Source organism: Citrus clementina, unplaced genomic scaffold, assembly GCF_000493195.1.
Source record: "Citrus clementina cultivar Clemenules unplaced genomic scaffold, Citrus_clementina_v1.0 scaffold_3, whole genome shotgun sequence".
Classification (NCBI taxonomy): Eukaryota; Viridiplantae; Streptophyta; class Magnoliopsida; order Sapindales; family Rutaceae; genus Citrus; species Citrus x clementina.
Window position 1 is genome coordinate 7,314,735 of NW_006262339.1, and position 12,008 is coordinate 7,326,742.

Below are 12,008 nucleotides of genomic sequence, written 5' to 3' on the forward strand. Positions count from 1 at the left end.
CTAAGTTTGATCCTTGTTGATGTGCCTCCATTTACATTAAAAAGAAAGAATACGATAATTTTTAAATTCGATCGTTTCAAATATATATATATATATTAATAAATACAAATTATAATCTAGATTAATATTTTTTTTTAAAAAATCTTTATACTCATTGAGTGTATGGACTTGAAATAGACAAAACCTGCTTGTTAAGTGGGCAGCATACCCCATCAGCGATTTGGTTTTGGTTGATGTGGTACGCTCATCCCATAAAAAAATTGTCCTCTATTTTGGTATTGTCCATGAAAAACTTGTTTATTTGTGCTAGTTATTGTTATTCTACTAAACTGAGTTGGTAGGTACCAGCCAGCTACTTACGCTCTATCATTTGGCTGGCAGAATAGTGGATTAGAACTTTAAGTAAGCCCCGCCTTAGGAACCATTAAAACTAGGGGTGGGCGCGGTTCGGTTCGGTTCGGTTTTTTATTATATTTTTCATAATCGTTCGATTACGATTATTTTAAAATCATAATCGTGATTAAATTAAATTATCGAAATAATCAAATACTCGATTAATTGAAATAATTCGATTCGATTCGGTTCGATTATTTCGATTATGGGCCTATTTTCGGCTTTTTTAAATTTAAAACCTTAAATTAATAAATCTACAACAAACATAAAAAATTAACAAACAAAAAATCAAAATATGTCTCAAACAATGTTCAATAACACATAACATGTTCAAATAACAAGTTCCAATCAAAATAAATCATAATCCCAATTACTCCTCAGGTTATATGGTTTTCAATTTCAAACTCAATATTAGTCAAAGGAACAACGCTAATTAAAAAGATTAAATTAAATCAGGCAATGCATTAGCAATCTGTAAATTGATTAGTTAAGGTTAAGGATCAACGTCTCAAAATTAATGCCCAGAAAATAACTTGTTTTTAAAAGTTCAAAACAAACCCACTTATTATTATTATTATTATTATTATTATTATTATTATTATTATTATTATTATTATTATTATTATTATTATTATTATTATTATTATTATTATTATTATTATTATTATTATTATTATTATTATTATTATTATTATTATTATTATTATTATTATTATTATTATTATTATTATTATTATTATTATTATTATTATTATTATTATTATTATTATTATTGTTATTGTTGTTGTTGTTGTTGTTGTTGTTGTTGTTGTTGTTGTTGTTGTTGTTGTTGTTGTTGTTGTTGTTGTCGTTGTTGTTGTTGTTGTTGTTGTTGTTGTTGTTGTTGTTGTTGTTGTTGTTGTTGTTGTTGTTGTTGTTGTTGTTGTTGTTGTTGTTGTTGTTGTTGTTGTTGTTGTTGTTGTTGTTGTTGTTGTTGTTGTTGTTGTTGTTGTTGTTGTTGTTGTTGTTGTTGTTGTTGTTGTTGTTGGTGGGAAGCAATACAGATTAGCTCCAGCAAAATCGATCCTGAAGAAGAGACAACACATTTGCTGCACGTCCTATCTTTGCATGTGTATACCCGCAATAATCAATGGTTTGACTAATAAGTTTGATATTATATATATATATATACACAACTTGACTTTGATGCCATTTTAAGAACTACTATAGCAAGATAAACGTTTAAGCAAACACTCACAAGCAGCAGCGGCTACCAGCGGCGACAAACAGCAGCGCAGCGACAGCAGCAGCGGCAGCAGCAGCGACAGCAGCAGCGGCAGCGACGAGCAGCGACAGCAGCAGCAGCAGCGACGAGCAGCGGCAGCAGCAGCAGCAACGGCGAGTTCAGGGCCTGAAGGTCACGAGTTCAGTGGCTGAATTAGAGTCACTTTACAGTTTACTTACTTTAGGTTTAGGTTTAGCGATTTCGAATTATTATTCGGTTTATTTGATATTCAGTTCGGTTTTACGGTTTTTTTTTTTAAACGAAAACCGAACCCATTGATTTTACTACTTTTTCTATATTACTAATTTGGTTTTTTGGGTCAAAAAAAATGAACCGAACTGAACGGTTCGGTTCAGTTTTTGATTAATCAATTCTTTTTTACCACCCCTAATTAAAATTAAAATTTTAAAAAATAATGGGTCAGAGAGAATGAGACCCACTTACTCTATCAAATAACAAAACTTGAGTGAGTAGTTGATCTTATCACCTCAACAGGCTTAACAATTTTTTCTCCTGATAAAAATTCGTTAGCTTTTATTTTTCAATCTCATTTGAAAAATCTTTGGTGATGCTCTTAAAAGTCTCTCACTTTCATAGGTCTTTAGAATTATTACGAAGTATTTATTTAATGGGATATTTGTGAGAGAAGACTTGTATGACTTTTGAGATTAACTTGTCTATGAAACCATTAAAATTAAAATAAAAGAGGAAAAAAATGTATGACTTTTGGTGATGCTCTTAAAAGCCTCTCACTTTCGTAAGTAGTTTGAATTATTACGAAGTATTTGTTTAATGAGAATTTTGTGAGAGAAGACTTGTATAACTTTTGAGATAAACGTGTCTATGAAACCATTAAAAAAATAAATTAAAAAAAGTCTCTACGAAAACTAAATAGAAATCATTTATTTCTTTAATTTATTTTCAAAATATATATTTTTTCTTTGTTTCCATAAATTCAACAAAGTCGGAGGTGAAACAGAAAGCTCCTGCTACAAGTAAGTCGTCGATGCCTCTTTTGTGAAACATGTCCGGTGTCCCCACGATGAGCTTTTCAAAACGTTGATGCTTACCACCGCTTTGGCTCCCTTTTACCTCTAATTTCCCAAAAGGCAATGAGAATTTCACTTGCATCTACCTGTGGAGTTTCGTAGCAAGTCCACGAACGATGGTTCAAGAATCGAGTGAGAACAATAAAACTACTCATAAAATGCATCGCGATTGGCGACACGACGAGGAGTAAACCCAATCAATCTTTTAAATCATTTTGCGTCAATTTCTAATTTGTCTCTTGCGTCACGCGATGATGCGTTACCACCATACGTAGTTAAATATTAATTCCGTCAACCACTCCAAAGTCTAAAGGTCCCTGTATATACAATGATGTAAATTCACAAGCTGTTTGTGGAAATTGGCCCGACGACGACTCATCATATTGATAGCATATTTAAATGAATATTTCACATTATTATCAAATCTTAGATTCACCATTTTATTCGTGCTATGAAATTGGAACATCAAGGAAACATCCAGCATACTTACCAGGACTTTTAAAAGGGTTACCCCATTTTAAAGGGGTTGCCCCATTCAACTGCCATGTGAAATGGGTAAAGGAAGTTGCAATGAAGGAAGACCGACCGACCCTGTATTTGGCTAATTTTGCATTGCTCTTTTTCACCTTCTTTTCCTTCAGACTTGACCCTTAGTCAACTCTTCAATATAAAGGACAGATGCATGCATGCAACCACTTCGCGTCTGAGTAAGTTATATTTCAATTCTTTGCCTTTGCCTGTTTGCCATTTGCCAATTGTAGTATAACATTTCTCGATCCATCCTTTTCCACTTCTTGATATGGAGATTACGAATCTTGATAGCATACCAGCCTGCAGCCACTTTTCTCCCGTTGAAATTCTGTTAGTCTTGATCATTCTTAACTGTCTCATTATTCTCCGAGACATCTCCTCGAGTTTCCATTGTGTCTTTCGAGTCTTCAGTGGCATATTTTCTAATATAAAGAAGATACAACTTTGTGCTGACAAAAATATTGTAAATAAGGAACCCGAAGCTGCAGAGTCGGCCATCAATGCAGAAGATTCAGGGAGGGAGAAGATGATGACGGTTGAAGAAGTGAGAATGACGATGGAGGAACTGGCGGGGCTGGAAGAGAAGATTGATGGGCTGTTCGAGGAAGGGGAGCCGAGCCTGGAGGAAGTGAAAGCAGCGTTTGCCCTGTTCGATAAGAACGAAGATGGGTTCATTGATGCATCCGAGCTGAGGAATGTTCTTTGTGGGTTAAGTCTAGCAGAAGCGTCAGAAGCTGAATGCACAAACATGATTACCTCATTTGATGATGACAAAGATGGGCGGATAGATTTTTGTGAATTCGTCAAACTTTTGGATCGAAGTTTCTCCTCCTAACTAATTAATTTGTTAACGTTAATTAGTATCTTCTCAATTTGGCATATCATATTTATAATATCATGCGTTTACTACTATTATGGTTTCCATGTACTTCCAAACCGCAAATTACTACCGGAATTGCAATATAATTAAAAACAATTTTTTTTTCTTTTTATGAGTAATTTTTTTTTTTGAGATTTTTTTATGAGTAATCTTACGAGTACATACTTTGCATCATATGATGCGTCGTTATTTAATATGTGGTGTATACTATCATATTAGTGATAGAAAAATTACGCCAACACACACTTAACATATATCAAGTAATTAATAATTAGTGATATATTGTTTGCTCATTCCTTTAACAAGACAATAGTAGAAGGGAAAAAAAGAGAAAAAAGAAAAAGTAAAAAAGAGAGGATGCTTATCTTCTTTTATTGGTCCTCTCATATAAAATTGTGAATGTAATAAAGATTGACGAAATCCAAAGAGTGTCGCTAGATGGCTAGAAAAATGAGAAAAAACTGAGAGAAACGGACACGATACCTTTTTTTTTCCTCTCACTATTTTCTCAACTTTCTCTCTCTCTCTCTTCTCTTAGTAAATTTTTTCTTCTCTTAATTTTCTCTCAATTTTCTTGACGTTTAGTATTTTTAGATCCAAATAAGTTTACTCCGGAGAGTTAAATGTTAGAAAAACTGCCAAACCTAAACTAGTTACCAAAGAATGCAACAATAATATTGAAAACAAGAGTGGACAATAACTTTATTTTAATATATCGTTTCTCCTTGGAAGTGTTACAAAGAGGAATTATTTGTAACTAAATCACTTGAAAAAGTAGATAATTATTTGATTATTTGATGACATTTTTCTACAAAAGTTACGACTATTATTATAATAATCCATTAGCACAGTAGAAGATAGGGAGTTGCAATTTACTTCAAGCTGTTCACATTGTTCCCCGTTTTCTGGACAATCCGAATAAATTAAAGACGCGTATTTGGGAGTCGAATTTTGTTATTACTTTTAAGGAGCCGGCTAAGTTACGTTAAACGTAACTTACGTCAGGCACATCAATAATTGTGGGTCCGATCACTGTACATTGTTGCTGTGTCTGGCGTAAGTTACATTTAACGTAACTTAGCCAGAACCTACTTTTAAATGCTCTGAGAGAATTAACAAAGGAAAAGATAAAAACAAGCAAAATCGTTCTAATCTTAGACGGTGTAGCAATGGCACGTCAGATATAATCTTATCACATAAATAAACAATTTCATATTGTTACAACGTTAACATAAATAAAATTGTACTTTAATTAAAAACATCATGCCTGAAAATTAAATATGAAATTGTCTAAGAAATACCAAGAACTTAATATTTAAATTTTAACTTAAATCTCATCGCATACAACACTTTGGTACTCATAATAGTCAATATTATTAATAAATAGAGGTAAACGAGTATTGTTAAGGTAGATCAGCAGTCTTATAGACAATACAATCTCGTTCTAAGCTTAATTTTTATTAGGAAAATAACTCACACAAACAGCTGTGAATAAAGCAGAAACAAACTATTTCCTTTTTTATGTGATAAAAACGAGATGTGTATCAGAGTTGATGTAAAATTTCGCTGCGATTCATCTCTCCCTCTTTCTTCTCTGAAGAACAAAATGGGTGTTAAAAAGTGAGCCCTCGTGGCTCTTGTTGTCACCCGCATAAAGTTGGGTTTCTTATCTTCAAATTTCTTGTTTTTATTAACATTTATCTTTATTTTGCTGCCCTTTCTCAAGTTCAATCTCAGGGAGCTGTTTTTTCTGCTCTATGGGTTTTCTTCAAAAGTCTCTGAAATAGCAAAGTCTTTCAGTCAACCTCAACTTAGGAGCTCTGTTTAGCCTGGGTGAGAGGCCTTTTCCGCTCCTAGCTGCGGAAGCCAAAAAATGGATACAGAAGAGTTGATCCGAAGATGTAAAGGAATCTCTTTGAATGGAGAAACAAGGGGAAAAGTGACCTTCAGAGGAAATATGAAGCTGAAGGGAGAAAAAATTGTTGCCGGATGCTTAATGGGAAATGTGCTACATAATAGAGAAGTAAACTTAGAAGGGCTAAGGTCAGCCATGTCTCAGGTGTGGAGAACAGTGAGAGAAGTAAGGATTGAGGAGCTGGGGGATAACATTTTCATGTTCAAGTTTGCAACTGAAGCGAACAAGAAACGGATCTTAACAGGGGGTCCATGGCACTTCAATAGAGCTCTAATGGTTTTGATTGAACCAACTGGCCTGGGTGAGGTAACAAAGCAGTCCTTTTCTCATGCATCTTTTTGGGTTCAAATACATAATGTTCCCATTATGTGTATGAATGAGAAAACAATTAGAGAATTTGGGAAAGAAATTGGAAAGGTAGAGGAAGTGGGTACCAATGCCGAAGGAGAGTGCATAGGCAAGTATGCAAGGCTAAGAGTCTCGGTTGATGTAACAAAACCCCTAGTAAAGATTTTAAGTTTGGAACCAGAGGAGGATGAAAGAGTAGTGGAGATTGGAGACATGGAAAAGGAAAGTTGTGAGGCCGAACAAGGGGATGGAAAAAAGAAAGAAATCTTTATGCCGGTACTATACGAAAAGCTGCCGGATTTTTGCTATGTATGTGGCTGTGTTGGGCATCAATTTAGGGAGTGTAACCAGTATAAAGGTCAAACTAGAGATGAGATGGCTTATGGACCATGGTTGAAAGCACTTACAAATGCAGAAAAACTAAAGTTGAATAAAGGGAAAGAACGATGGAAGATGGATGATGATAACCAAAGGCGTAATGTGCAATCCCAGCCAAAAGCTCAGGAAAACTCAGGGAGGGAGCTGCAACTGGTGAACAAAAGCAGTGAAGAAAACAGCAAAGGTGGGTCAACCCGACACCAACCCGATTCAGATGCAAGCAGTCCAAAGGGGGTTGAGGTGGTTTTCTCAAAAGTGTCAGAAAAAAGTGGCCAAAAGCTGGTGTGCTCAGCTGCATCTGAACATGTAACAGAAGCATGGGGCAGTGCAGCAGAAATCAAAAATGCAAATGAGCGGGAATTCAGAGACGGAAATGCACCAAATAAAAATGAAAAAGAAAAAGAAAAAGAGTTTCAGTACTCTCAAGGAAGCCAGGCCCAAGTTAAGGAAAGCCCAAATGAACCTCATGCTGAATCAGGCCTAGGAGAAACTGCTAGAACTTATGCAACACAGAAAAAAATAAAAAAGCGTAAATGGAAGCTGCAAGCAAGAGCTATCGAGCGAACTCCAGTGAATGTTGAGAGAGTAAAAAATCTTAAAAGGTTTAATGGAGAATTTAACGGGGACAGCCCAGAGGCAAAAAGGAGAAGGCAAAGCAGTGAGTTTCAAACTGAAAGCTGCGCGTCAGAAGCTAAGGGCAAGTGGGAACTGGAAATTCAGCAAACAAGAGAAGTGGAGATGATAGTCACAAACATGGAGGAATTAACGGCGGAGGCTGGGTGCCAGCCCCGCCGACAGCTATGAGGATTATATCTTGGAATGCTCGGGGGATGGGGAATGACCGAGCATTTTGTAAAGCTCAAAAAATTCTCCAGTTGCACAGGCCACAGATTATGTTTCTCAATGAAACAAAGCTGTGGTCTGGGCAAATGCAAGAAAAAGGTAAAGCTTTAAAGTTTGAGAATTGTTTAGCTGTTAGTAGAGATGGTTTGAGTGGTGGGCTGGCTTTGTTATGGAATTCGGAGGTTGTAGTGGATATTAAATCCTACAGTAGACACCATATAGATGCAGTGGTTCATGTTGATAATGGTAGCTACTGGAGATGTCCAGGAATATATGGGCACCCTGAATCAGATAAAAAAACAACATACTTGGACATTGATGCGAAGGTTAGCTGGTCTATCCTCTCTGCCGTGGCTTTGTTTTGGAGATTTTAATGAGATATTACACCTGAAGGAGAAGACTTGCAAGCAAAAAAGGAGTGTGCTTGCTGTAAATGAGTTTAGAGAGGCTGTAAAGTTCTGTGGGTTGATAGATTTAGGGAGCAAAGGCCGGCCTTTTACCTGGTCAAACAGGAGATTTGGAACTCACTTGGTAGAGGAAAGATTAGATAGGTTCTTTTGCTGTAAGAGTTGGGGAAGTTTTTTTCAGGAACCAGCAGCTGAGACTCAGGAGACTTGGACTTCTGATCATAACCCAATTTTGTTTTTGGTAGAAGAGAAAGGAAAAAGCACAAAGCTCAGTAAACGAGTTTTCTCAAGAACTCACTATGAAGACATGTGGAGTCCATATGAGAAATGTAAAGAAATTGTGCTTTCTGAATGGCAGTGCAAGAGAATGTGGAAAGATACAGACCCTGTTTCTGTTTTTAAAAAAGCAACTAAGGAGTCTTTGGCTGAGCTGAAACTTTGGAGTAAACAAGCCTTTGGAGGGAGAGAGAAGAAGCTAAAGAAGTTATTGGCTGAACTGAAAAACTATAAGGACAACAACAATCATTATAGTAGTGGCGATCAAGTAAAGCTCTTGGAAAGACAAATAGATGATTTGCTCTTGGATGAAGAGATCTATTGGAGACAGAGGTCTAGAGCAGTTTGGCTACAAGAAGGGGATAAAAACACCAAGTTTTTCCATTCCAAAGCTTCAGCTCGGAAAAGGAAAAATTGGATCAGTGGAATTGTTGATGAAAATAACAGATGGTCTGAGGAAGCAGAGGATATCGAGAGAATGTTATGCGAATATTATCATAACCTCTTCACATCAACAAATCCCTCCCAACAGCATCTGGAGCTAGCCCTCAGAAACATGCCTCGCAAAGTCACAGCAGAAATGAATTCCCATCTGGACCAGCCTTTCACAGAAGCAGAAATTCTAGAAGCTCTGAGTCAGATGCATCCAACGAAAGCCCCTGGCCCAGATGGCCTCCCAGCGGTTTTTTTCCAGAAGCATTGGGCATCAGTCAGCGAAGGAGTGATAGCCACATGTCTGCACATCCTCAATGATGGAGGTAATATAGCTCCTCTGAACCATACCTTCATTTGCTTAATTCCAAAAATTACAATGCCTAAGACAGTGATGGAGTATAGACCGATCAGTCTTTGTAATGTTATCTATAGGATCATTGCAAAAACTATAGCGAATAGGCTGAAGTTAATCCTAGATTCTGTAATTTCACCAACTCAAAGTGCCTTTGTACCAAATAGGCTCATAACCGATAATATAATTGTTGGGTATGAGTGTCTTCATAAGATTAGGCATAGCAAGAATAAAAAGTATGGTCTAGTGGCTTTGAAATTAGACATTAGCAAAGCATATGATAGGGTGGAGTGGGAATTCTTAAGATGCACTTTGGTAAGGTTGGGTTTCTCTCACAAATTGGTAGAACTGGTCATGAGATGTATTTCTACAACATCTTTCTCTGTGCTAATCAATGGGGTAGCAAAAGGCCTTATCCAGCCTCAAAGAGGCTTAAGACAAGGCTGCCCTCTCTCGCCATATTTGTTCATTATCTGTGCTGAGGTTTTCACAAATCTTTTGCACCAAGTTGAATCAAATCAGCTGATTCATGGTTTAAAATTCAGCGGGAACTTGTCTATTACTCACCTTCTATTTGCAGATGATAGCTTGGTTTTCACAAGAGCCACTAAAGAGGATTGTACGAATCTGAAGCAGCTTTTTGATTGCTATGCTGCTGCCTCAGGGCAAATCTTCAATTTTGAAAAGTCCTCCATGTTCTTCAGTGAAAATGCCAAGCAAGGGCAGATATCGACAATTAAGGATATCTTTCAGCTTCAGGTGGCCTCAAGACATGAAAAGTATCTAGGGCTTCCCTCAATGGTGGGGAGGAAAAAAACCAGCTTCTTCAACGAAATCAAGCTCAGAATTATAAACAAAATCTCCAATTGGCAAGCAAATTTTTTCTCGAGTGGAGGGAAGGAGATTCTTATAAAAGCAGTAGCTCAAGCAATGCCTGCCTATGCCATGAGCGTTTTTAAGCTCCCCCTAGGACTATGTGAGGATATGCAGAGGGCCATTGCTGGTTTTTGGTGGGGAAAAAAAGGGAGAAAAGATCTATTCACTGGTCCAAGTGGGAAAGATTGTGTCAAGCTAAAAAGAGAGGGGGATTGGGCTTCCGAGATTTGTCCAGTTTTAACCAAGCGCTAGTAGCAAAGCAGAGCTGGAGGATCATCCAAGCACCAGAATCGCTTGTAGCTAAGGTGATGAAGGAAAAATATTTCAGGCATTCAGGTTTTATGGAAGCACAAATTGGTTCAAACCCCTCTTATATATGGAGGAGCATATTGTGGGGAAGAGAGGTTATTCGCAAGGGCCTTAAATGGAGAATTGGAGATGGAAAGCTAGTGAAAGTGTACCAAAGTGGCTGGTTACCAAGACCAGAAACGTTCAAACCAATATCACCTCCAAGCCTTCCCCTGGATACAACCGTATTAGTTTTGATTGATGAAGATCATTGCTGGAGAGATGATGTAATAAGACAACATTTCCATCAAGAAGATGCTACACAAATTCTAAAAATCCCTCTGCCAAGACAACTAAGTCCAGACCAAGTTTTGTGGCATTATGACAAGAAGGGTAATTATTCAGTCAAGAGTGGTTATCAACTAGCTTTACAAATGAAGTTCCCAAACAGGCCTAGCAGCTCAAAGGAAGACAAAAATTCATGGAACTCAATTTGGTATCTGCAAATTCCGAAGAAAGTGAAGATTTTTATGTGGAGGGCAACAAATGACTTGCTGCCCACATCAGAGAATTTATGGAAGAGAAGGATTTTACAAACCCCCTGGTGTTAGAGATGCAGGAATCATAAAGAGACTATCTTTCACTCGTTGTTTGACTGTAAAGCCTCGCGAAAAATTTGGAAGCTTACAACCTTTGAAGAGGAAGTGAAAGCCCTGAAGTGTAAGGATGTCCTAAGCTTGTTGTTGGCTTTGGCTGATCGAAGAAGCAAGACTGAAATGGAGCTGATAGTTGCTGTGTGTTGGAGTATATGGCACTCGAGAAATCTTTTTATTTTCCAGAACAAAAAGGAAGATTTCCAACTATCTGTAGCTGGAGCTGAAGCAGAAGCAATAGTTCAGTCCTATAAAAGAATCCAAATGCCACAATTACAAGCATTTTCAAATCAAGATTTGGTATCCCATAAACATTGGAAGTGCCCCCCTGCAGGTTGGTTCAAGGTGAATGTTGATGTTGCTATAAAGCTAGAAAATCAGAGAGTGGGGTTGGGCATTGTAATTAGAAATTCAGAGGGCAAGTTCATCACAACAGCCATAAAGCCATCAAAATGGCTTGACATAGTGGATTATGCAGAAGCCGAAGCAACAAGATTCGGGCTGGAAGTAGTTGAAAGTGCAGGGTGTCTACCCTTAATTGTTGAGACAGATTCAAAGGAAGTCACAGATTTAGTTTCAACTAGAAAAAGCACAAAAGCTGAGATTTTTTGGATTGTTTCTGAGATTCAAGATACGATGAAAAGGCTAAAGCATGTCAAGTTACAGCACTCACCAAGAACTTGTAATGGTTTTGCTCACACACTTGCTAAGCTAGCTTTAGACTACACTGATTGTGTAATTTGGGAGGACAATCTTTCAACCCATCTTTTGTATCTATTCACAGAGTTGAATGATTGAAAGTTATACTTTCATTTCAAAAAAAAAAAAAAAACGAGAAGTGTATCACAAATAAAATGAGATGCATACTATAAATAAATAAGCTTAAAATAAATCAATATAATCTAAAATAATAAATCAACTACAATAAATACAAATTTTTACGTGAAAATCCAAATCGAAAACAATTGTGGGACCGTAGTATGATCTAACCTTCCGCTATATTAATAATGGGATTACAATATAAATTTTTCTCCAGATAACAGTAGATGTTGACAACGTCAAGAATATCAAATAATAACCTATGAGAGATAAAATAAAAATTAAAACCAGTAGATATCTA

The 12,008-nt window shown here is 36.8% G+C and overlaps 1 protein-coding gene across 1 annotated transcript; it reads left to right on the forward strand.

The window, feature by feature from the left end:
- The first annotated feature begins 3,505 nt into the window (after window positions 1-3,505).
- On the forward strand, window positions 3,506-4,072 carry LOC18045784 (probable calcium-binding protein CML47). Its single transcript, XM_006440550.2, has one exon. The coding sequence runs from the start codon at window positions 3,506-3,508 to the stop codon at window positions 4,070-4,072; it is 567 nt and encodes a 188-aa protein (XP_006440613.1).
- The last annotated feature ends 7,936 nt before the right edge of the window (window positions 4,073-12,008 follow it).

Bases quoted from the DNA above. Each gene is read 5' to 3' on its own strand.
- LOC18045784 (XM_006440550.2), top strand. From the start codon at position 3,506: ATGGAGATTACGAATCTTGATAGCATACCAGCCTGCAGCCACTTTTCT.